The following is a 24929-nucleotide window of genomic DNA, read 5'->3' as shown; positions in this document are numbered from 1 at the left end:
CCCCATATTATATGATTCTATTCTTATGAAATGTCCAAAGAAGGGAAATCTATACAGATAGAAAGTAAATTCATGGTTGCTTAGGGCTAAGGAGGTAATGGTGTGACTGCTAATGTGTACGGGGTATCTCTTTGGGGTGACAAAAATGTTCTGGAATTAAATAGTGGTGACCGTTGCACAACTTTGTAAATACACTAAAAACCTGAATTGTATGCTTTAAAAGGCTGATTTTTTATGGTAAATTAATTATATCTCAATAAAGCTGTTACCCAAAAAAGGAGCAAGCTTTTAGAAAGAATGTGAAAAATCAGCTGAGTGGGTTCACACACACACACACACACACACACATTTATTTCAAAAGACCACAAAAGCAATTTTGCTGTGCTTTTGAAACCACAACAGCTGACTGTGGCACCTTCTAAATGGGGAAGGAGTGAGGAAGACAGCAGAGGTCCTAAGAAGGAAATCCTAAACCTCCATTAATTTCAATATGACTTTGCTAGGAGGTAATTATTTGCTAAACACTTCATATGCTTAACTCACAGGACTACTCAGTGAGGTAACATTGTTATTTCCATCTTACAGATGAGGCTCAGAGAGGGTAGGTAACTTGCCTGGGGTTACACAGCTTCCTAATGGGAGAGCTGGGATTCAAACCCAGTCTGCATGTCTCCAAAACCTGTGCTCCATTCTCTACTCCAGGCTGACTGCCAAAGTGAATAAAAAGCAGATGATACTCCCCTGGCCCCCAAACTTCAAAATTGTACTCTGGTGTCAACCTTCATTTACTTCATTTCATTCCATACTCCAGCCCCAATCCTATGTCCAACTTTTCCTACCATCTTCACCCTTTGCTCTGCCTAGAAAGTTCTCCCTGTTCTCCTCAGAACACCCAAAAATCTGTAATCAAAAGAGAGCTTAAGGAAGGGTGCACAATGTAACCATGCACTTTGTCAGCTCCTCACCAGATGTAACCTAGTATCTTGCCTTTTTCCTCTGCTAGAAAGTGCCTTCTTCTCTTGACACATCCAAAGCCTTGGGATCTTTCAAGGTTGAGCTCAGTCTCCTCCAACTCTGGGCACCTCCACAGGTGCAGGGCAGGCAGCAGGCTCCTCTCCCTGAATTCCTGGGACACTCACCAGAAAATCAGTTCCATGTTATGCCCTGGCCAGACCAACCACCAGCCACAATATTTGCTTCGCTGTGTGAGTTCTTTCATCTGTCTTTGTCGAGCGCCTCTTTGGCTCTCCGAGTAGTGACGTAGTAGCTGTTTCACCTGGGCTAACCCCTCAACCTCTCTTAGCCTCAGTTTCCTCATTCGCAAAATGGGAATATGGTAGCTATGCTGGCAGTACTGATGATTCTCTTTTCAATTCCATCTTGGGCATGCTGCCCAGAGCAGTGGTTATCAAAGTGTGGTCTGGAGATCCCGGTCAGTCCCTGAGACCCTTTCCAGGGACCTGTGAGCTTCCCTCTTTTTCAACTACATACACGTGTGAGGCTGGGTTTTCTTTATCTACTTGAATCAAAACAACACATCACAACAGATTGAATGCAGAAACAGATGTGAGACTCCAGCTGTCTTCTATTAAGCAGACATTAAAATGTGTACAAAAATGTAAAACAATGCCACTGTTCTAATTTTTTTTTGTTTTGGAAAATATAATTTTTAAAATAAAACTATTATGTTAACATGTAATGACATTATTTTATGCATTAATTAACATTTAAAGAATTCTGTTTTAATTTCTAATACAGTAATCATCAATAGATATAATCTACACAAAAAAGAGCTCTTTGGGATCCTCGATAATTTTTAAGAATGTAAACTTTGAGACTTAAAAGTTTGAGAACCCCTAGAGGAAAGAACAGCGTTGCAGATCTAGATTTTTCAGGGATCTCGTGGTCTTAACCCCATCTTGTGTTTCAGTTTCTTTATCTCTAACTCAGTACTCATTCTTGTGACGCGGGTGACTATATTAATCTCTTTCTTAATGTTTATATGTTGCATTACGTGTGTATATAGGGACTGTCTCTGGAAAGCTAGACAATAAACTGGTACCAGTGGTTTCCCTGGAAATGGGAATTGGGAACCTGAGAGACAGTGACACCGTAAACCTTTCTGCTCTTGATTTTTTAAAATATATCGTGCGTGCATTGCCTATATTTAATATTGAGCAATTAAAAGTAAAATTACACTTTTGTTTAGATGGGTAGGAAACAGAGGTCGGCTCAACTAGTGTTAACTGACAATTAAAAAAAACAAAACACGCAAGTGTCCCGCGCCTAACCTCGCGGGGCTCACGACTACTTCTCTCAACTCCCCTCCCGCTCGCGTCCAGCCCGCGGCCCCGCCCCCGCGCCGTTTGACCCCGCCCCTCGCCGCCTTGCTCCGCCCCGCATCGACGTCACTTCCGCCGACCCGCTTCCCCGAACTCCCTCTGGCTCCCGCCTTCACCCGCTTCCGGTCGTCCTCGTCGCCGCTGCTGCCGCTGCTGCTGCTGCTGAGGCTGCTGGCGGAGGCCGGAGGATCGGGCGGCGGCGGCGGCGGCGGCTGAGAGGGCGGCGGCGGGAGCGGAGCGGGACGAGGGAGCGAGAGGAAGCGAGCGAGGAGCGAGCGGAGCGCGCCAGCCCCGCCCGCCCTTCCGCCCGCCGGACGAGCCGGAGCAGCCCGGGCCCCCAGCCGCCGCCGCCGCCCGCCTGCCCGCCGCCGGACAAAGCCCGAGAGCCCGCGCCCAGAGCCATGTCCTCGTCCGCCGGCAGCGGCCACCAGCCCAGCCAGAGCCGCGCCATCCCCACCCGCACCGTGCCCATCAGCGACGCCGCGCAGCTACCTCATGACTATTGCACCACGCCCGGGGGGACGCTCTTCTCCACCACGCCGGGAGGTGAGCCTCGGCCTCGCGCCGCCCTGGCCCCCGGAGCCTGCAGCCGGCTGGCGCGGTGTCCCCCCCCCCGTCTCCCGCCACGGTCCTTTAACTCAGGGCGTGTCCTCGCTGGGCCGCCTCGGCCCCCCAGCTCCACCAAAGCCCCTCCCCCCCGCTCCACCGAAGCCTGCGTTGACTGCTTTCGGGAACCTTAACTTCACATTCTCTCTTGCCCCAACTCGATGCAGCGCGCTCGCTCTGGGAACGTGGCTCTCTCGTAGCGAAAAAAAAAAAAGCCCTTGTTCCCGCTTCGTGGCAGCTTTACGCGCTCGACCCAGTTTTCTCCCCACTCTCTGCCGCCTCCCGGGCAAATTCGTCTGCACTTGGCCTTGCGCTCACTCTGCATTACCTCCGCCTCTTGCAGATTGTGCATTTGTGCACATTAATGCTTGGTTTTGGAGCTGTCTGCCGGGCCTTTTTAGAAAGGAAGTTGGGGAGAGTACTTCGCTCCTGGGACCCTGCGGTGACTTGTTTTGCTGCTTTTAGAACACCAGAAGGAGGCTGGAATGCGGAGTTGGGAAGCCTCGCCCAGCGTTATCCTGCCTTGACAGCATTGTTTACTTTGCTGGACGAGGCCCCACGGGTGGGGGGAGTCCCCGGGCTGGAGGAGAGAGTGATCAAGTAATGCTCAAGTAATAGTCAAGGGAAGGGAGGTGTAGGTGGTAGAGCGCTGACAGCCTTAAGGGTACTGTTTTGGCGGAGACATGTTTGGAGATAGATTGTCAAGGAGGGCACCCTCGTCGGTAGGATTGCTTGGTCTTGGGGAAAGGGCAGTGCAGAGCGAGGTTCCTGGCTGCTGCTTTCCGAAGTACAACCAGGAACTGTTTACAAGGAAGAACACTGGGGTGGAGGTGAAGCGCGTTGAATTGGTCCCGGGAAAAGGGAGCTCAAAGGTTGTCTGTCCCCTGACTGGGCAGTTCTCCAGAGGGAGGAGACTGGAGGGCGATCTCGAGGGACCTTATGGAAGGGAATGGTGCTTCATTTTTAACTTAGGAACTTTGTCTTCTTTTGAACTTTGCTGGCAGCGCCTTCAGTCTACAAGATTGCAGCTTGGTTCCTGTAGGCTGGGCTCACCAGTTGTACCACAGTCAATCTGTTGCAGTTAGGCCTGGGCGATGCTTGAGTCGGTTGCACAATAGCAAGGCCCTTAGAGTAAGAAGACCTTGCCAACCAGCAGGGATAAAAATCTAGGAGGGAGCTGTACTGAGGAATCCAGGCAGGCCGCTCTAGAGGAAGGGTGGCTGCCTTGGAAGACTTTAAAATGATCTAGGCAGAAGTTCATCAATATGTTTGGAGAGCTGGGCTTAAGGAAGTTTTAACTCTGCAGAACTGTGGAGTTTCAGAGAGGTGGCTTACATCATTGGTGAAACCTCGCTTCTGACCTCATCTGTTCTAGGCCAGCCCCTGAGCATGCTGAGATCTTGCTTTTTAATGGTGAATGATTTTGGCAGACCAGAATCTGCTCCAGACAGCGTTGTCTTGAGCTTGAACTGACAGCTTTTAAGAAGTGGGTATTGTTTTCCAAGGTGATGAAAAGCGATTTATAACTTCTTCCAGAATTCTTTGTGGTATTAGTCAGTAAATGCCTATGCCTCCAGCAGTTCAGAACATATGTCATAGTAACAACTGCGCTCAGCTATTATTTATTTGGGGAAGGAACTAAACTTCTAGCCATAGTTTCATCGTTAGTCCCCTAAGGCAGGAGCCACAGAGGGGCACCTTTTTGGCATATTTCAAACAACCAAGCTACCATGCTTTTAAAATAAGGGCCTAGTCTTTAAGCGTTATTTTAAAGATAGAAGCCTGTCTCATAGTCTGCATTAGTTCCTAAAATGCTTGGAAAGATTCTGCCAGAAATATTGATTTACCCTTTCTCCCAACACACACAGCCACCACTGCTCTCTGGAGTATCACTTAATCTCTCTCCAGATAGTTTCTACATGCAGTTCTTTGTTTCAGATTTAAATATTTGTCATCTTAGTTCATCTATTATATTGAGCCTGTATTTATTGGTAGAGCACATTGCACTCTTTGGATTTCAGACACAAAGACTTACATAATGTGTTTATAGGATACAGCACTGTTGCGATTGGATTTAATCACTATTTTATAGCAATTAACTCCGTGCAGTTGAGATTTTCAGTACTTATTGATTTAATTTTCCCTTTTTGGAAAATTTCCACCCTCTCGTGGTTTGTCCATCTTTCTTGTTACATTTCCCTCTCCTCCCGTGTGATTTTACTTCCCTGAACCAGGGTAAGATGGTTTGTTGTTATTTGGTCACCTCCAGGCACTTGAATTAATGTGGTTAGATATCCTAAGTGAGTTTTGTGGGCCCAGTGTAGTGCTTTGCACAAAAGGGGACCACAGACAAAAGTAGGAAATGCAGTCCTTGCTCTGAATGGTTTTAAAATCTTGATGGGGGTTGAGGGTAGATAAAATTTTTAGTTCTAGAACAAAAAACTTATATAGCACTGCAGAGTCAAGTGCCAACATATATTTCAGACTTGACAACATTTAGAAAAATGATAGTAGGCTTGTATTAGAAATCTATTTAGTGGGAAGGAAGAGGATTAACATTTCCTGTCTCAAGCTTTTGGAAACCTTCTGGAGTGTTATACCCATGTCAGAGCATTCCAGGATAACAGTTGATGTGGTGAATGCCCTAAATGTTCAAACTGGACAGAGACATTCACGACATAGCTTGACGATTTCTCCCCCCTTGAGAGTCCTTTATTCATTGGGGATCAGAGGATACAGCTTACCCTTGAAAAGGTTTCTCAAAATTGCTTTCCTGTGGTTTGGGAAATGAGAGGTGGGTGAAAAACACTTACTGTAACCTCTTGGATTTCTTGTATTGCTAGAAGAGTACCTTTTCTCATCAAGGAAGAGGAAAATTTTTTGTTCAGTAAATTCAAGGCAAAAAAAACTGCCCTTGGATTTTATTTTATTTTATCTGCCTGTGGAGGAGTGGGGGTGATATTTAGTTCTTCCTTTGAGAAGCTACTTCTAGCCTCAAACTTACTGCAGTTGACTTCACTTTTATAAAACTCTGGTTAGCTGGACGGAACCTAATGCTTTTATTTTATAATTGAGAGAAACTGAGACCCAGAGAAAATAAGTAACTTGTTAGTATCACACAGCTAATTAATGTTATTGGGTAGCCTCATATTTAGTGTCCTGATCCCTGTTTCAGTTTTTTCCTCTACTATCTTAAGATGCTTATTTTACTAGGAAAGGTTTAAAAGTTTGCAAACATTTAACGAGACTTCTGTACCTCCAGAATACTAGCTATTGCAATTCTTTCTGCAACCTTCTTTCTTTTATAAGTTCTGAACTGTCTCCTGGGAGAATTGTGCTCTGGGGAATGAGCAGAAACATTGAGAGCTCTTAGCCTTTTTGTCTTGCTTTTCCTGCATAACATCCTCATCAACTGTGGAAAAGTATGTTGTTGCCATAACAAGAGCACCAGAGGGGAACTAACTATGATGGTCTGAAATCTTGTTCATGCTGTTGGCTCATCCTCTCTGCCAGCTGGGGAGTTGCTGTGATTGGTTCACTGGAGCAGAATTACCTGAAGGCCATTGGAAGGGTCTGGAAATAAAGAAGGCAGGAAGAAGGGAAAGGAAAAGAATCTGCTTGGAGTGAGCTATAATAAGAGTATCTGGGAGGAGTCCTGAGTTTTAATCTGGTACCTTTCTTGGGAGAAATAGAGAACTCTTTGTGTAGATATGGGGAAGGAAGGCCAGTTTCTGGCTGTGATAAAATTTCTAGTTCGGTGACCTTGGCTTAGTTTATTCTAGGCCAGAAACTTCTACTGAACCAACCAGTGCACTTATTTGGCTCTCTAGCGTCAGTCATTAACCAAAGGACTTCCTTATTACATGTGAGAAGTGCGTGAAATACACGATGAAAGTTGTTCAATCACTTTGCCTTGTGTTCGAGGAAGGTGGCATTTACTTATCTTAGAGCAATACGTATTAACATGTTTTGTCATTCGGTAGGAGATTCAGCTTTAGTTTCCTATTCATCAGCTACCAAAGTAAATATTAAAAGATGTGCTTTAGTTTTCATGTTGGGTGTATTTTTTTGTGTGTGTGTGTGAGGAAGATCAGCCCTGAGCTAACATCGGCCAGTCGTCCTCTTTTTGCTGAGGAAGATTGGCCCTGGGCTAACATCTGTGCCCATCTTCCTCTACTTTATATGGGACGCCACCACAGCATGGCTTGACAAGTGGTGTGTCGGTGCACGCCCGGGATCCGAACCGGCGATGCAGCGGTGCAGTTAACCGCTTGCGCCACTGGGCCGGCCCCTATGTTGGGTGTATTTTTGCTGATGAGGAACTGAGTTCTGAGCCTCGGGAAGGCAGCAGTGCTCATCCTTGAGGTAGATAGCAGTGCATTATGGGGAAAGGAGCACCTCTGCCTGCCCTAAGGCAGGTGAGTCTGACCGAGGAAGACAGCTATTACAAGTTGATTGTGCAGCATGGACCGCAGTCCTATGCACAACTCCCTTCAGCTCTGCTGAGGCCCCTGTGAAATAGGATGAAAACTGCCGAGTCTGTAAGCTGGCACTACCAGGGTTGTTCAGCAAAGACTTTTTGAGAACTGGAGTCTTAAAGACGATTTTATAGGAGGGGTCTTGCATGGTTTGGAGACACTGTAGGCTTGATTTCTTGAGTATGTGTAAAGATTTGCAGATCAGATAGGGTGATGTTAGTGTGGGGAAAGCTAGTTCATCTGGTCGGAGAAGAGAGCCTGAGCAGGAGAATAGCTTGTTGGTGAATGGCAGAGCTTTCTCGTAGCTCCCAACTCTTTATATGAACAGATTACTGTTGAAAAGATTTTTGCTGCTCCATTTGTTATAGAACAAAGGTCAGCTGTGACTTGCAGTCACTCAACTTATTGAATAGCTATGGTCTAGGTACCATTTTCAAATTTGTTCATCTTGGAATTTTGTTCCATGAAGGCCCCTTAAAACCTGTGTTTTAACACGCAGCAGCTATCCATTGGATGTCTCACTAGTTTTTAAAGACCCCCTTCATCTGATTCTCAGGCCACAGCTTAAAGCCAAAAGCTCAGAAATCTATGAGTGTTTACATTGAAATCAGTAACCTTTCAGATAGTTAGGACAGATGCCCTGACAAACAGAAGCTGTTCATCTCATTGAGTAGTTTTTTTGTGTGTGTGTGTGAGGAAGATCAGCCCTGAGCTAACATCCAATGCCAATCCTTCTCTTTTTGCTGAGGAAGATCGGCCCTGGGCCAACATCTGTGCCCATCTTCCTCTTCTTTATATGGGACACAGCCACAGCATGGCTTGACAAGTGGTACGTGGGTGCGTGCCTGGGATCCGAACCTGTGAACCCCGGGCTGCCGAAGCAGAGCGCGAGCATTTAACCGCTACGCCACCAGGTCGGCTCCAACATTGAGTAGTTTTAAAAAGTAAAATCTAACAAGCAAGAATAAATTAACTGGAAAATAATAATTCAATTCTTGTAGATTCCTTGCCATTTTCTATATCCAAGAGCACGGGATCTGTGAATAGAGATAGTTTTACTGCTTTTTTATCAATCTGGGTGCCTTTTATTTCTTTTTCTTGCCCTGGCTAGAACTTTCAGTACAGTGTTGAACAGAAATGGCAAGATAGTGAGAACAGACGCCCTTGACTTGTTCTCATATTAGAGGGAAAACATCCAGTCTTTCATCATTAGGTAAGATGTTAGCTGTGGGTTTTCATAGATGCCCTATATCAGGTTGAGGAAGTTCCCTTTTATTCCTAGTCTATTGGGTATTTTTATCATGAAAGGGTATTGGATTTTGTCAAATGCATAATTTTTTTTTGCATCTCTTGAGATGGTTGTATGCTTTTTGTTTTTTATTCTATCGATATGATATATATTACATTAATTGATTTTCAGATGTTGAAATAGCCTTGCATTCCTGGGATAAAGCCCACTTGGTCACAGTCATGGTGTATAATCTTTTTTATATGTTGCTGAATTTGGTTTGCTGATATTTGGTTGAGGATTTTTACATCTATATTCATAAGGGATATTAGTCTGTATTTTTCTTGTGATATCTTTGTCTGGTTTTAGTATCAAGGTAATACTCGCTTTATTCAATATTAATTTTTTTTACGAATGGCCTGCTGTTTATAGCAGAAGTGCTACCTATTTACTGGTGAAGATAGACCATTGCTCTCTGGATTCTAAGAGGTACCTATCAGAAAGTGTGAGAGGTTTGTGACTCTTCATTTTAAGATGTCATAATTAATCATTTGGGCCTCAGAGAGGAGCTCATCTCATCACTGTTTATGTTCGAGTTGGGCAGCTGTTACAATGAAATGAAACCCTTCTGTGGTCTGATAAGTTCCCAGAACCATTGTGAATAGGCAGCAAGCAGATAAAAATCCTGACCTAGATTAATGATCTCCAGTAGGCTTTTGCCTCTTAGAAACTTTGTTGATAGAGTTCAAGTTCCTTACAGTAAGTAAAAGTGGGATGTGTTGATAGATTTGCATTGTTTTTATTTTTAAAATAAGAAGTGCCCAAGAGGAGTGAACTTGAGAGGAGAGTAAATAGTTGGAATGAAAGCCAGGTTTGAATCTGAGTGCTTTTCCATACCAATAACAGAGATCCTTCATGAATTATTAGCATTACCGACAGAGGCTGAACCACAACAGCTGTGAAATCTAATCCAAAGAATTGACCCAGGATGCAGTCAGCAGCATGGCAGATCCAACCTGCATTTTTCTGGAATCAGAGCCAAGCATTTCTTATGGAGAAAATTTATTTCAAGATGAGTATTCAATCCCAGACGGAAGTGGACATATTTGATGCACAGTCACACGTCATTAACGACTGGGACACGTTCTGAGAAATGCCTTTTTAGGTGCTTTCGTGGTTGTGTGAACATCATAGAGTGCACTTACACAAACCTAGATGGTGTAGCTTCTTACACACCTAAGCTATATGGTACTAATGTTATGGGACCACCACTGTATGTCACCATTATATATGTGGTCCATCATTGATTGAAACGTTGTTATGCGGCGTGTGACTGTACTTTATTCTGACCCAGATTTTCTGATGATCAAGGCTAAATAGACTTAAAATCAGTTGGCATTTATTTAAGGTTAGTTTGTGGTTCATATACCATTTTGCACTTGGTACTAGCCAGAAAGATCATTTGTTTCAATTCATTTTGCAGCTGAGACTCAAGAGAACCAGATTTGCTTAGAGGACCTCACTTATTTGTGTCTGTCTCCTGACTCCTGTGTCACTATGTGATCTTTGCCAAGTACTTTTAACTTCTCTGGTTATTGGTTTCTTCATCTGTGAAATGACAGGCTTCTGCCAGCTACTCTCTAAGGCCTCTTCTAACACTGGGCCTTCTGAATAGGGACATAGTCATTATCAATATCCCTTTCAGCCTAGGTGTGCGTTCTATTATGGCAGTGTCCTAAGCGATTGGGCAGGAAGCCATCCTTTGACATTAGTATCTTGGAAATCTTTGCTCCCACTTATTGAGACTTGGAGTTAATCAAAGGACAGTAGAATTGGCTTTTCACAAACATTGGATGTCTTCCATGTGCTGTAATAATTTAGTCATACTGGTTATAAGATCCTGAGGCTCCAATTGTGCCCTTTGTTGATGTAAAAATTGTCCCTCTCTTGGTTTTATTAGCACTTTAGGGATTTGATGGTTGCACACACTGAACGTGCTTTGGCCACTACCAACCTCCCTGGAGGATACTGGGTTAGGCAGCTTTTCGTTTCCTCTGGGTTATCTGGCATAGAGCTTTTAGGAGTCTGTCTTTTTATCCAGAGCCTCCATGAACAGATGTTTAAAACTGAAGTTTGTTCACGAGTGTTCTCTAATACAATTAAACAAAGACCTTGTTACCACTTTCCCAAGCTGGAAGAATAAAAAGCAGAGAAAACCACTTTCTTTATAAGTCCTTTCTATATGGTATTTTCACTTCTTATTTTCCCTTCTTATTGGGAGGAGGGGGAAGGAAAGAGGGAAAGAGGCAGACTTCCTTTCTAAATGCATTAGAAGCACTTGATGCTGATTCATCTTGTTTCTGGTCTCTTGGTGGGCCCTTCCATGAGACGTAGGTAGAGAATTGTCAAGAATTCCTAATGGAATACTGAGGTTACTTGCCAAGTGCTTTCTTTCTTTTTTAATTCAGTTTCTAGGTTTGAAGGACACCTTCCTTCCTCATGGTGCCCGCTGCCTTAACAGTGTTGGTCTGTTGTGTATATATTTATGTTTACAAATACTTTGGAGTCCCTTTTTTTTTTTTTTCGATTCCTTATAATGATTATTTTTTTTTTTTACACTTTCTCTTGATCTTTAAAAAATATTTTTTTTTGAGGGGAGGCTTTAAACAACAGAAACGTATTCTGTTACATTTTTGGAGGCTAGAAGTCTGAAATCGAGTATATTTTTATTGTGGTAAAATATACATAACATAAAGTTTACGATTTTAACTATTTGTAAGTATATAGTTCCGTGGCATTAAGTATATTCACATTGTTTTGCAACCATCACCACCATCCATCTCCAGGACTTTTTTCATCTTCCCAGACTGAAACTTCATACCCAGTAAACAGTAATTCCCCGTTACCCACCCCACCCCCAGTCCCTGTCAAGCACCATTCTACTTTCTGTCTCTATGAATTTGACTGATCTAGGTACCTCATATAAGTGGAATCATACATTATTTTTTGACTTTTATGACTGACTTGTTTGTCTTAGCATAACGTTTTCAAGATTCCTGCTGTCATCCTTTATTTTATTTTTTTTCATATTTATTTTTTATATCTATGTAAGTAAAATTTAAAAGTCAACTATATTATTATTAGGCTCATAACAAAAAGCAACGTTTTCATGCCCATCCCCTCTCCTCTCCATTTCCACTCCCAAGAGAAACCATTTTGAACTCTTAGCTATTTCTTCTAGTGTTTACCTCTGCATTTCTAAATAACATGATTTAATATTATTTCTCAGTTTTAGGTGTTAACAGTTAGTTTTCTACTGTGGAAAATGAGGATTTAGTTGCTATGTACACCCTTCTCCCAATATATATACTTCTACCTCCCATCCTCCTAATTTAATTTTTTAACCCACTTTGGTTAAATTAATATTTATTCAGTTTTGGTAAATATTAAACACAGATGTATCTGATACTGTTTCCAGCCCAACAGTCATTCCGTCTTCTTCCATGCTACTTCAGATTTCTTCCTTTTTTAAGTGGTAGTGTGCCAAGCCCCAGGGCATATACACCATGACTACTCTGTGGCTTCCCCAGTGTCTGGTCTGGTGGGCCTCTGACCCAGTTCTGGCCAAATGAGGTGTAGAGGAAGGTATGCTAAGGGTTTTCTAAGAAAGATTTTCCTCTTCGATGGAGAAAGTCCCCTGAGGAAAGCACTGCTTGACTGGACACTCTCCCTGCCTGGGACACTGTTGTGTGAGGGTGTGGGTCCATCTCAGCCTTCTTAGAGTGTTTTATCACCAGCTTATTCAAGCTGTGCAATTTGGGCAAGTTTCTTAATATTCCTTATTCAAGCTGTCTGTTTGCATGAGTGGATGCTTAATTCTAATTCTGGAAGCAGCCTTCGTTAGACAGAAGTTTATGGTGGGAACTCGCTGAAAGTATAGTAACTGCTACCCTGTCAGTTAACTGTTTTATAGTGGACTTTCTCTAGGTGGTTTTATTTCAAGTTATACAATTTCTTAGGTGTATATAACTTAATGCTTGGATTAATTATCATTTAAACTAAGCTGTTTGGTCTTGAAAGAGGCCTTTAGGCTTGAATGGCCTTGTTTCTGTACCGACCATCTTGGCAAGCATAATTTGGGTCCTCATTCGTTGGCCTTCTTGTTCCCTGCCATTTGAAAATCACTAGCTTTTAGATCAAAGGTAGAAGGTTTTTTTTTGTTTCTCCTCTCTATTCTCCATCAAAGGGACTCAGTTTTTCTCTCATGTTTTCCTAGTAATGTCAGCATCTAGAAAGTACTGGGTCAAGATATTAGATTTATCGTAATATCTGGTCACCAAGGGATGAAGAAAATTTATAAATATCTAATGTTAACCTAGATCTAAAGATCCCTGTTTGTTCTGAAATCCAAACATGAAGACTAAGAAATATATGCACACTTTAAAAACAAAGTAGAAAAAGAAAAATTGACCACAAGTGCATAAAATGCAAAGTAAAATGCCAGTAGACAACTGCTTTTAACAGTTTCTGTTTATAGTGCTTTTAGTGGTTATCACTGTTGCTGTAAATGTATGTATACCACAGTTTCTTGATTTCTTAACATTAGATAATACATTGGCTCCCTGTTATGAGAGATGAGGAATCTAAGACACTTTTCATTACTTTCTACCTCTCATTTCCCCTCCCCTCCCCTCTCCATTTACCCGTTTCTGTCAGATATTGTCAAAACAATTATTGTGTTTAGTTCTTGTGGGAAATTACTTTTAAAACTCTAAATAATGTGGTTAAACCCGTGTGTCTCAATCTGTCAGCTTTGGTTCTCCACTATATAAAATTATACTATCCACCTGTCCTGCCTCTGCTTTTCTAGTAGGTCGACCTTTCCATTATTTTTACAATGTCAGGGCCTATAACATTTACATACTCTTCTTTAACTATAATTCTTTGCTTTTATTATGGTTTGATTGTAAATATTGAAAACCAGTAAATAGCATATATGATATTGTGATTTTTATAACTTTTCAATATAACCAAGGGTTATGATTATTTTCATAGAAGAGGAAATGGAAAACTCACTGGAAGGAAAAGGTTTCCATTGTCAAGGTCCAATAGATTCTTTATTTAAATACTCCATCAATTAATCCAGATCATGCCCCATTTTAATCTTGTGTTATATGCAAGCTGTGGATTTCTTGTATGGTCTTTTGTTTTCCTTCTTTAGGAATTTAAGGTTAACTTGTTTCTAGTTAGCTGTGGATGTCTTGGTTCATGTTAAGTTGGGCTGACATAAATGTGGCAGACAGTTTGGATGAAATTTGAATTACTAGGAAGTTCTTGCTTCAGAAAATGTGTGTCTGTGCATGCACGTGTATAACAGACTTTGAGTATGTTAGGTTTTTTAATTGGTTTTCTTAGAATTCATGTAATTTCACAGTAAACACAATATCCAACAAAGGAAATAAAGGGTTTTTTCCTGACGTTTTATTCATAGTCGAGTCTTAATATTTCTCTTTGAATAGTTTTGGTTTTTTGAATGTCAGATGCTTTTGAATTACACCGTAGAATCCTCAGTCACTGACAGACTGATTCCCCTTTTTTGCTATGTATCTACTACAGTTAATTTTTTTTAGCTTGCAGTGATCTAAAATTCAAGCAGTTAAAATACTGTGCTTTTGTACTTGTCTTTTCCCTGGCCATATTTGAGAACATTAACAGCTCAGTTAAGACCCTAGTTCTTCACAGTGCTTCTCTTCTGAATTGTTTACCTTGTTTTCATTCAAAATCAGATGTACCTTAGGAGAGCCAGCCCTGATGGCCTAGTGGTTAAAGTTTGGTGCATTCTGCTTTGGCGACCCAGGTTCGGTTCCTGGGCACAGAACCACACCGCTGGTCTGTCAGTAGCCATGCTGTGGTGGCGGCTCACACAGAAGAACTTAGAACTATACACAACTATGTACTGGGGCTTCGGGAGGGTGGGGGAGGAGGAAGATTGGCAACAGATGTTAGCTTATGGCGAATCGTCCCCTGCAAAAATAAATAAAGTATTAAAAAAAAATGTATGTTGAGGAGTCCACTAAAAAACTATTAGAACTAGTAAATGTGTTTAGTAAGGTTGCAGGACACAAGATTGGTATACAAAAACCAATTGTATTTCTATACACTTGGAATGAACAATCCAAAAATGAAATCAAGAAAACAATTCCACTGATAATAGCATAAAAATAATAAAATACATAGGAGTAAAATAACCCAAAAAGCACAAAACTTACACTGTGGAAACCATAAAACATTATTGAAAGAAATTAAAGAAGACCTAAATAAACAGACATTCCACATTCATGGATCAGAAGACTTAATATTGCTAAGATGGCAGTACTTCCCAAATTTATCTATACATTCAGCACAATCCCCACCAAAATCCCAGCTGCCTTTGTAGAAGTTGACAAGCTGACCCTGAAATTCATATGGAACTTTGAGACCTAAAATAGCCCAAACAATCTTGAAAAAGAAATACAAAGTTGGAAGACACATACTTCCTGATTTTAAACATTATTACAAATCAAGATAGTGTGGTATGTACTGCCATAAGGATAGACATAGATCAATGAAGTCCAGAAATAAATCCTCACAATTATGGCCAATTGAAAGATGCCAAGACAGTTAAATGGGAAAGAATAGTCTTGTCAACAAAGGATGCTGGTGTGCAGCTGGATATCAATACGCAGAAACTGAAGTTGGATCCCATGGCTCAAAGACCTAAATGTAAGACCCAAAACTATAAAACTCTTAGAAGAAAACATAGGCACGAATCTTTATGACCTTGGTTAGGCAATAGTTTCTTAGATATGACACCAAAAGCACAAGCAACAAAAGAAAAAGACATAAATTGGACTTGACTGAAGTTAAAAGCGTTTGGTGCTTCAAAGAATACTATCACAGAAGTGAAAAGGCAACCCAGAGAGTAGGAGAAAATTTTTGCAAATCATAAAGGAATAAGGGATTTGTATTCATAAAATATAAAGAATTCTTGCAACTCAGTGGTAAGAAGACAACCTATTTAAAAAAATGGGCAAAGGATCTGGATAGATATTTCTCCAAAGAAGATATACATTGGGATGGCCAATAGGCATTTGAAAAGATGCTCAACGCCATTAGCCTTCAGGGAAAAGCAAATTAAAATCCAGCCACCACGAGATACCACTTCACACCCATTAGGATGGCTGTAATAAAGAAAAAATAAGTGTTGGCTACAATGTGTATAAATTGGAACCCTCGCACCCTGCTGGTAGGAATGTAAAATGGTGCAGCCAGGGCCGGCCCCGTGGCTTAGCGGTTTAAGTGCGCGCGCTCCGCTACTGACAGCCCGGGTTCGGATCCCGGGCGCGCACCGACGCACCGCTTCTCCGGCCATGCTGAGGCCGCATCCCACATACAGCAACTAGAAGGATGTGCAGCTATGGCATACAACTATCTACTGGGGCTTTGGGGGGGGCGGGAAATGGTGCAGCCACTTTGGAAAACAGTCTGGTAGTTCCTCAAAAGGTTAAACATAGAGTTACCATATGATCCAGCAGTTCTACTCTTAGGTATATACCCAAGAGAAATGAAAACATATGTCTACACAAAGATTTGTACATGAATATTTATAGCAGCATTATTCGAAGTGGAAATAACCCAGATGTCCATCAACTGATTAATTGATCAAATGTGATATATACATACAATGGAATATTATTTGGCAATAAAATGAAATGAAGTACTGGTAAATATTAAAATGGATGAACCTTGAAAGCATTATGCAGGTGAAAGAAGCAGTCATAAAAGACCATGTAGTGTGTGATTCTATTTATATGAAATTTCCAGAATAGGCAAATCCATAGAGACAGAAAACAGCTTAGTGGTTGCCTAGGGCTGGAGAGGTTGGAGAAAATGGAGGAGACTGCTAAATGTGTATGGGTATTTTTGGGGGATGATGACAGTGTTCTAAAAATTGATTGTGGTGATGCTTGCACAATTCTGTGAATATACTAAAAACTATTGAATTATAACTTTAAATGAATGTATGTGAATTATATCTCAGTAAAGCTGTAAAAATGTATTTTATAGCCTCTGCCAAGTCATAGAAGTTCTTCAGAGTGTCTCTTGTACCTCACACATTTGGGTAGACTCTCTACTACTTGTTTCCTACTTGGTTCAATTACAGTTCTTTAATGCATAGGTTATTGCTAATATATAATTTAGAAATAGAAAGCTTGCTCTTGTGCTTTTTTTCACCACCTCAGCCTCAGTTTCTAAGCTTGGTGTACTGCAGAAGTGAGAATAATCTTGTTCCGGCTTGCAAGTTGAGTGTTAGTAAGAACATCTCACAGTGAAACCTCACCCTCCTGAAACCTAGCCATGAACAACAGTGAGGGTGACACAAGAGATGAGCAAAGTCCAGGCACTCAAGCTCCTTCCCTTTGTTCCATGCAAAGTCGGCAGGCCCCTCTCTGCCTATTCGCTCTATTTTATGTAGCATTCTAATAATCAGGTCACTGCCTGCCCGATTTCCAAACCCAACAGATTAGGCACATCAGGTATGAATGAGTGTAAAGGGTGTGCTATAGACGGAATTGTGCCACCACCACCCTCCCCTCTTCATATGTTGAAGCCTTAACCCCCAATGTAATGATAATTGGAGATGAGGCCTTTGGGAGGTGATTAGGTTTAGATGAGGTCATGTGGGTGGGGCCCTCATGATGGGATTAGTGGCTTTGGAAGACACTAGAGAGCTTGCTCCTTCCTCCCCCATGTGCGAACACAGTGAGAACTTCCCAGAAGACAGCTCTCAGTAGAAACAGACCATGTGGCATCTTGATCTTGAACTTGTCAAGAACTGTGAGAAAATAAATTTCCCTTTAAGCCACTCAGCCTGTAGTATTTTGTTATGGCAGCCCAAGCTGACGAAGACATGGAAAAAAGATGGTTCTTAGCCTAACAGTGAGGGAGGAGACAGAAACAATGGGGAACGGGGCACAAGCACAACCTTGGCCACTGAATTCTGTACGTGTAAAAAAAATAAGAGCATCAGCTGACCAGGCCATATGACTTCTTAGGTCACAGCATACTATGATAAAGGTTTTCATAATAATGACTCTGATTCATTGAGAAAGGGTTGAATTGTCTTCTGTTTAAGGCAGTAAAAAGTTTTAGATCCATATTAGACAAATTTCTATCCAAAATGATTCAAATTATTCCCTGTTTGCCAAGTTGAACTGTTTTCTGCTACCCAGAATGACTCATTCCTCATAATTTCCAGATACCTTTTTGAGTTGTTACTATAGTTCTTATTTTTCAAAGCAAAGAGGATGAAGGTAAATTTCTATTTTCCTTGTCCTAAAATTATACTTGAAACAGGGTCTAAGACTGTCTTCTTTAAACCAGGAATGAGTGATTTCCAACTTTTCCAAGCGCTCTTACAGAGTTGGAGGGAGGCGTGCAAAGCTGTTCTGCTGAGGTGAAGACTACAGTGTCGAGGCCTGTCAGAGATGGACCTGGGCCTTTGCACCTGCATCTTCCTAGCAGTAAAAATAGGAAGCTAGGTCTAGCCCACGCTAGGACTAAAAGACTTCCTTTGTGAAGTTTTGGGCCTTTGCCTATTTCGCTCAGCCTTGTAGATGAAAGGAGCACCATTTACAGTACTTAGAGCTGTTAGCTGGGTTTCTGCCCTGCTGTCCTTTAGAGATTATCATCTCTACCAGCGTCCCCTTTCTTACCAAAGTTTGTAATGCCCCTTTACTATTCTGAAATGAATTTCTTAGATTATATAGCCTACCTATTCATATAATTTTAAAAACTCTGTATTTCTGTCATGTAAGAAGAAATATAAAGATTAAGTAATTTATAAAATATGTAAGTACTCTGGCCTTGCCAAACTAGAAGACCAGAAAACAAAAACCACCTCCAGCCATTTCAGTAACACTTCCTAAGGGGCAGTAACACCACCGTCCCCACCTCTTCCCCCACCACTCTTGGAAAGCCGTGCTTTAGGGCGGATGTTGGGTGCTCTCTTGTATAAACTGCTTGCCATGCCATCTGCTGTTTACCCTGTTATTTATATATAAGTAGTAGTTAGTTTTCCAGTCCTTTCACTTCAGACTCTTGGGGACCACAGAGACTGTGAGCTGGAGTGAAAGGCTGGACTGAGAGTCAGGAGACCACAGTTTCGGTTCCAATTTTGCCTCTGGTTAGCTCTGTGCCCTTGATTAAGTCATTTTTCTGGGTCTCAGCGTCATTCGTCAAAGTGATCTCTATAGCCTCTTTCATCATTCTCTTACTGATACTTAGATATTTCATCTATTCTCAAATCACGGTTATGAGGATTTTGGAAGAAGGGTGAAGTTGGGCTCTTAACTTTAATGAACATAAGAATGACCTTGGGAACTTGGAAAAATATGGATTTCCATGTTCTAATCCTAAGGATTTGGATTCAGTTAGAATATTTTTTAGCAGCCGTCCCAGATGATTCTGAGGCAGACATCTGCAAAAATACTGTCTTAGTAGGTTCCAAATATGGCACAGTATTTTTCTTAGTAGTTTATTTTGGAGAGGCTGAGAGCCAGATATTTTATTTTCACTTCTTATAAACTATAAATATGATTGTATGTGCAGTGTAGTTGCAACAGAACTGGACAGTAGAATGTTGATATCCTTTGGAGTTGGGTTGAAAGCCTTAAAGGTTTTCTTTTGAAATGCCTTCATGTGCTAATAGATACACCCCCTTGAGAACATTCTTCCGTTCTGAGACACTTAATCATTCTTTCCTGTGACTGATTTTGTAGTGGTATTGGGAGGAGGAGATGTTTAATACTTAATTCTGATTTTTAAAGCAAGGATGGTGGGAGTGGAGAGTAGTCTCTACTGGCCATTTTCTTACCTAGGAAGTTGCTAGTTTGGCGCTATTTTCCATCTAGTTGAAAGGAAATTATTTACTAGCATTTGCATAAAATTGTCATGGTACCACTGCAGATATTAATCCCAGGAAAATCACTGAGTTTGTAACTCATTTCCCAACTATTTAGGTTAATGTTGGTATTATTTCTTTAGATTAAATGTTCTTTCCTTCCTTCTTTGGGAAGACTCCAGAGTTTCCATTCCTCTTGCAGTATATACCTGGCTTTTTTGTTCGTGCTTGCTCTCATTTCAGATAGATTTGTTAGCTGTTCTATTTGTTCTTCTGCTTCCCGGTGTATAGCTCTCATGTGTTGTTTGAAGAAATCTGCCTGAACCAAACTCTCCTTATTATAATATGATGGGTGTATTCTTTTTTTGTGTCTGTGTGAGGAAGATCGGCCCTGCGCTAAAATCTGCCAATCCTCTTCTTTTTTGCTGAGGAAGACTGGCCCGGGGCTAACATCCATGCCCATCTTCCTCCACTTTATGTGGGACGCCGCCACAGCATGGCTTGACAAGCGGTGCGTCGGTGTGCACCCGGGATCCGAACCCCGCCCCGGGCCGCCGCAGCGGAGCACGCACACCTAACCGCTTGCGCCAGCTGGCCGGCCCCGACGGTTGTATTCTTTTCACTTGAGAATTGAAAAGCATTGACCTGCAGGTAGTATTTAGGTTCTACCTCTTTAAACCGAGTAACTTTGCACACAATTTATTTTATTTTCATACAATATTGTCTTTAACTTGGATGCCTGAACCCTTAAAGCAGGTTTTTCTTCTCTGGATTTAAGTCTAGTGTGAGCAAGATACCTCCACATGACTACTTCCCTTTTACAAAGGCAGGGACGCAAGTATGCCGGGCAGCCACTCCCCTCTCCGCCTCACCCCCTTCTGCAGACATCACTAAATGGCCACCGCATTCTTTCTTAGTGAGCTAGCCGTAGTCTTAGAATTGGCAGCAGAGCTCCAGCCATCCACTACGTTAGGCCAACACCAGGCGTCTCTAAATTGTCACTTAGTTTTATGTCTTATTTATAGCCATTAGTACCTTGGGAAGACAGTGACAGAAGAACTAGACAGCAGCAGGTTTTCTTAACTGTTTATCAAGTAAAGTGCATTCTTCAGAACTGTCGTAAAACACTCCGGTAGCACTTACTGGTAAGCAGATTGTTTTGTAAAATAGAGGAGGGCTGCCAGTTCCAGCTTCTGCCACAGCTCTGTCTGGAAAAAAATGTTGGTTTCAGTGCCTCTTTGGAAAACCTTTAACCTAAAGGTGGCTATCTGTCTGTTGGCTATTTTTTTCACGTACTTGTTTATTACTTCATTTAAAACTTTTTTGAAGATGTAGTTAAAGTTAGGACCCATGTCAGATATATGTTAAGACGTAGCTCTGGCGGAAGAAACTCAGTCTTTAGAGAGAAGCAAAGAGATAAACAGGAGTCCTGTAATAGGTAATGTGTATTGAGTAAGGTGGGGGAAGGAATTTTTTTTTTTTTTTAAAGGCTTTGTAAAGGAAGTGATGTTGGAGCTGAGGCTTGAAGGATGAGCAGGAGTTTCCGCAGCAAAAGGGGAGGAAAACGCGTTCCAAATGGCAGAGGAGCCTGGTCCCAGGCAGGGAACTGAGAGCTTCCCCTTTTTGCTTGAATTGTAAAATCCTTAAGGGTTAGGATTAGATGGGATTTAAACTAAATTCCTGGGTAGTATTATATGTTGATAGTATTGTATGTTGATAGTTTGTTTCAAACTCTTTTCAACCCTGTTTTCCAGGAACCCGAATCATTTATGATCGAAAATTTCTGTTGGATCGTCGCAATTCTCCCATGGCTCAGACCCCACCCTGCCATCTGCCCAATATCCCAGGAGTCACCAGCCCTGGCACCTTAATCGAAGACTCCAAAGTAGAAGTAAACAATTTGAACAACTTGAACAATCATGACAGGAAGCATGCAGTTGGTAAGAGAATGCTGGTATTGGGGACCAAGACGGTGGCCCTGGGAGTTTGAATGTCATCTGCTGTAGGTTGCAAAATGTTGATGCTTCAGTTATAAGTGATGTTCAGTTATATGTCTCCAAGATTCCCAACTCCCCCCACTCCCCTCACCAAAGTTTATTGAAATATTCTGGACGCCCTCAGTTCTAAATCATAATCAAGTCTAATCTAGTGGATTGGGGGAAAGAATCCAAAATCAGGGAATGGTATATCCCAAAGATGACTCCTTGAACCTGGGCTTTGTTGGACTAGGGATAACACACAGAAAACAGAATTTAATAGTCCCCATTTCCATCTCCCTCAGGAAATAGACCTTGTTTCTTACAGGAAGAATGTCCTTTTTATGGTGTGGGGAAAAGCAATATGTTTTTTCCCCCCGTTTTCCAGGACTGCCTATAATGTTTCAATAAACACCCACTACACACACACACACACACACTTTCAGTAATGAGTCCTCTCTCTCTCTGGAAGCAGAAGAGGGAGGTAGAAACGGCCAGCTCCTGAAGTACACCTCGGGCTGCACACCATGACCCTGTACATGAGCCAGCCTTCTGCCTCCTCAAATTCCAAATGAATTCTTAGACAAAGTGTCGATTCAGAGCAGGGCCAAAGTTCAAAGCCTCTAGCAGAGTGTGCTGACATGAGAGATGGCAAGGAGCTCCTGGAGCTCCTGTTTGGTCAACCTGTGGATAGAGGGACCCTGGGAAAGTTGTCACCTGTGTCCTTTTCCCCAAATGCTCCTCCCCATGGGTCATTTGACTGTCATTCTTTTTTATCCCCCCCAGATTAAAAAGACCAGCCAAAGCAGAGTAATTGTTAAAGCAGCAGAGAATGGGACAGTTTGAATTAGTTTCTGACTCTCATGCAGAGGGAATGACAGTTAAAGCTGTTTTGCTTTTCCTTTTTGTGCTAATTTTTCTTCATTCTAACCAGGGGATGATGCTCAGTTTGAGATGGACATCTGACTGTCCTGTGAGGATCAGAAGAAAAGCAGCAACCCTGATACCTGTGTGTACCTGATTTGGCCATTAGGATCAACGATGAAAAGACAGAGAGGCAGTCCCAGCAGTCCCCACTGCGTCTCCACCTCCTCCTCTTCCTCCGGGTGCCAAATGATGCGAAGATGAGCTTCATTCCACCATTTCCTCTCCCTGTTTGCTGAGCCCCATCCCAGTGAGACAGATTAGATCGAAGGCCCTTGGCATATTTCTGTAGAACTAAGCAGCCCACAGAGGAAAACTGTTAAGCTCTGGCTTCCCTCCTGCCCCCACAAAATTTTTTTATCCCACTTCAAATCTCACCCTACCAACAATTGCCTGGCTGGGAAGTCTGGGGAGGTGATACAGAGGTTTGGTGGGTTCGCCATTATTCATGTTCTTACCCTCTGTCTCTCCTTCGTATCTCCTGCCCATGTTTCAGTGCTGCGAGAGTCTGGGTTTGGGGTTGTCAGAACCATCAGGGAAATGATAAACAAGAAGAGAGCTGCTTTCCCTTTTACCTTGAGGTGTTTGTCCTTGGGGACAGAGCACCGCTTGTGCAACTCTAGTAGCATTACCCTGTGGCACTGTGTTGAGGTCTGCTTCCCCTCCTTTCTCTGGGAGCAATGTCTTCTGTCTTTGGTATTATTGTTCCTCTTCCCATTCCTTTACTTAGCACATTTGTGCAAAAATCTTTACTCTCTCTACATCATAGTATTCTGCGGATGATACCTAGAATGACCTTGGCAGAGCACTGAACCATTTATGAGTCCCCAGTCTCAGTAGTCACTGTTTTTCAATCCAATGAGCATTGTGATATTGTCTCTGATTGCAGTTTCTTAATATTTTGAATTTAAAGTTGACTTTCAGAATGCTCTAGAGAAGAACTAAACTTATTTCCTTTGTGGACCTGTTTGGCTGCTGACATAGATAAGCAGGGGCTTAAAAAATGTGTTCCTCCCGATTTTCTTGCCTTTCTCATCATACCCTGAATTTCTCTTTCTTTCCCTTCCTCCCTCCTTCCCTCTTTCCCTCTCTCTCTCCTTCCTTCTTCTCTGCCAGGCCATTTTTTCAAATGTACATCAGAGGTACCTCAAGTGTTGGTATCTGATAATATCTGTCACTCCTCTTAGCTGAGGAGTGACCTTTTATTTTTAAGATGACTACAGACCTATTTTTAGATATGTTTTCAGTACAATTTTGGACAGCAACTTTTTAATTACACATCTTCCAGTGTTAGGAAGGTGAGAAATGTCCGTAGGCGAGTCTGCTGTTCCACGTCACCAACGTTCGTCTCCACAGTCCCTTACGAGCTCTTTCTTTCTCCCTCTAGTTTTGGGTGTGCATGTTTGGAGTCGTAGAAGGTGGTTTGTAAACTGGACCATTCTGCCTTGCCATGGGTTGTTCATGAACGCCTCATGCTTCTTCCCCACCCTTTGCTTCCTCATCCCCCCTTCTCCCCACCCCACTCTCCTGACTGTTGACTGCCACAATAATCCAGGGAGAGTGACTCCCCTCATGGAAAGACTAATGCCTCCGTCCTCTCCTAGAAAGACAAGTAAAGTAGCCACTGGTGTCCTGGGAATTTCTGATTGGATTTGGTGCCCTGAACCCTCTTATCAAGAGATCAGATCCTGGGGTGAGAGTAATAGGCCAATTGGCTAAGAAAGAAAGCTGTTTGTTTTTCTTTTGAACTGTGAAAAGACCTTGTTTGCAAATACATTTTAGACAGAAGAGAGGAAGGAGGTCTAAGGAACTTTGTTCTGTTTTCTGCTACAAAATGTGAATAGTTCAAAGAGTGAAACCTTTTGTGATGGTTGATGTCTCTCAGGAATAAGCTGGATCTCCAATACTTTGGGGATGCTTTCAGTCTCAAAATTTGATGATCAGATAAGTATTTTTTGTTTGTTTGTTTAATGTATCCCTGTTCTGATTTTAATTAAACTCTAAACTTTGCTTTACATACTCTTGGAAAAACTTAAGTTGCACCATAATTTGCACGAGAAGTTTGCTCGGGACCTATTTGTCCCCTGGGAGCTTGGTTCTTTGGGAATGGAGCTTTTCATTCTTCATACCCTGACCTTGCCTTCTGTGGAGTCTGACTCCAGCTACAGCCGATCAGTCTGTCGATGAGCAGAAGAGCATCCCCTTCTTGATCTTTACTGTTGCACGTGAAAACTTGGCTTCCTCACTGAACAATGGGGAGTGAATTTAAAACATGCCAGCTGGAGTAGTATCAAGGTGCCGTCTTCCCCTTGCCATCTTGGGGAATCGCTGCATGTGGCCCCCTAATCAGAGGCCATGTTTCTAGTATTTCTTGGGAGTGTCAGCTGTGTAGCAGAGCAGCCTCCCAACCCCTCAGCCTTCTCACCAGGACCT

At 42.2% G+C, this 24929-nt stretch overlaps 1 protein-coding gene across 1 annotated transcript; it reads left to right on the top strand.

Annotated features, from left to right (window-relative positions):
* The first annotated feature begins 2494 nt into the window (after nucleotides 1-2494).
* Nucleotides 2495-24513, top strand: EIF4EBP2 (eukaryotic translation initiation factor 4E binding protein 2). Its single transcript, XM_058543265.1, has 3 exons — nucleotides 2495-2888; nucleotides 21351-21536; nucleotides 22507-24513. The coding sequence occupies exons 1-3, from the start codon at nucleotides 2744-2746 to the stop codon at nucleotides 22536-22538; spliced, it is 363 nt and encodes a 120-aa protein (XP_058399248.1). The 5' UTR covers nucleotides 2495-2743; the 3' UTR covers nucleotides 22539-24513.
* Nucleotides 24514-24929: the final 416 nt, after the last annotated feature.

Source organism: Diceros bicornis, chromosome 6, assembly GCF_020826845.1.
Source record: "Diceros bicornis minor isolate mBicDic1 chromosome 6, mDicBic1.mat.cur, whole genome shotgun sequence".
In the NCBI taxonomy this organism is placed as follows: Eukaryota; Metazoa; Chordata; class Mammalia; order Perissodactyla; family Rhinocerotidae; genus Diceros; species Diceros bicornis.
Note: the sequence above shows the minus strand (reverse complement) of the source record. Positions and strands in the feature narration are given on the sequence as shown.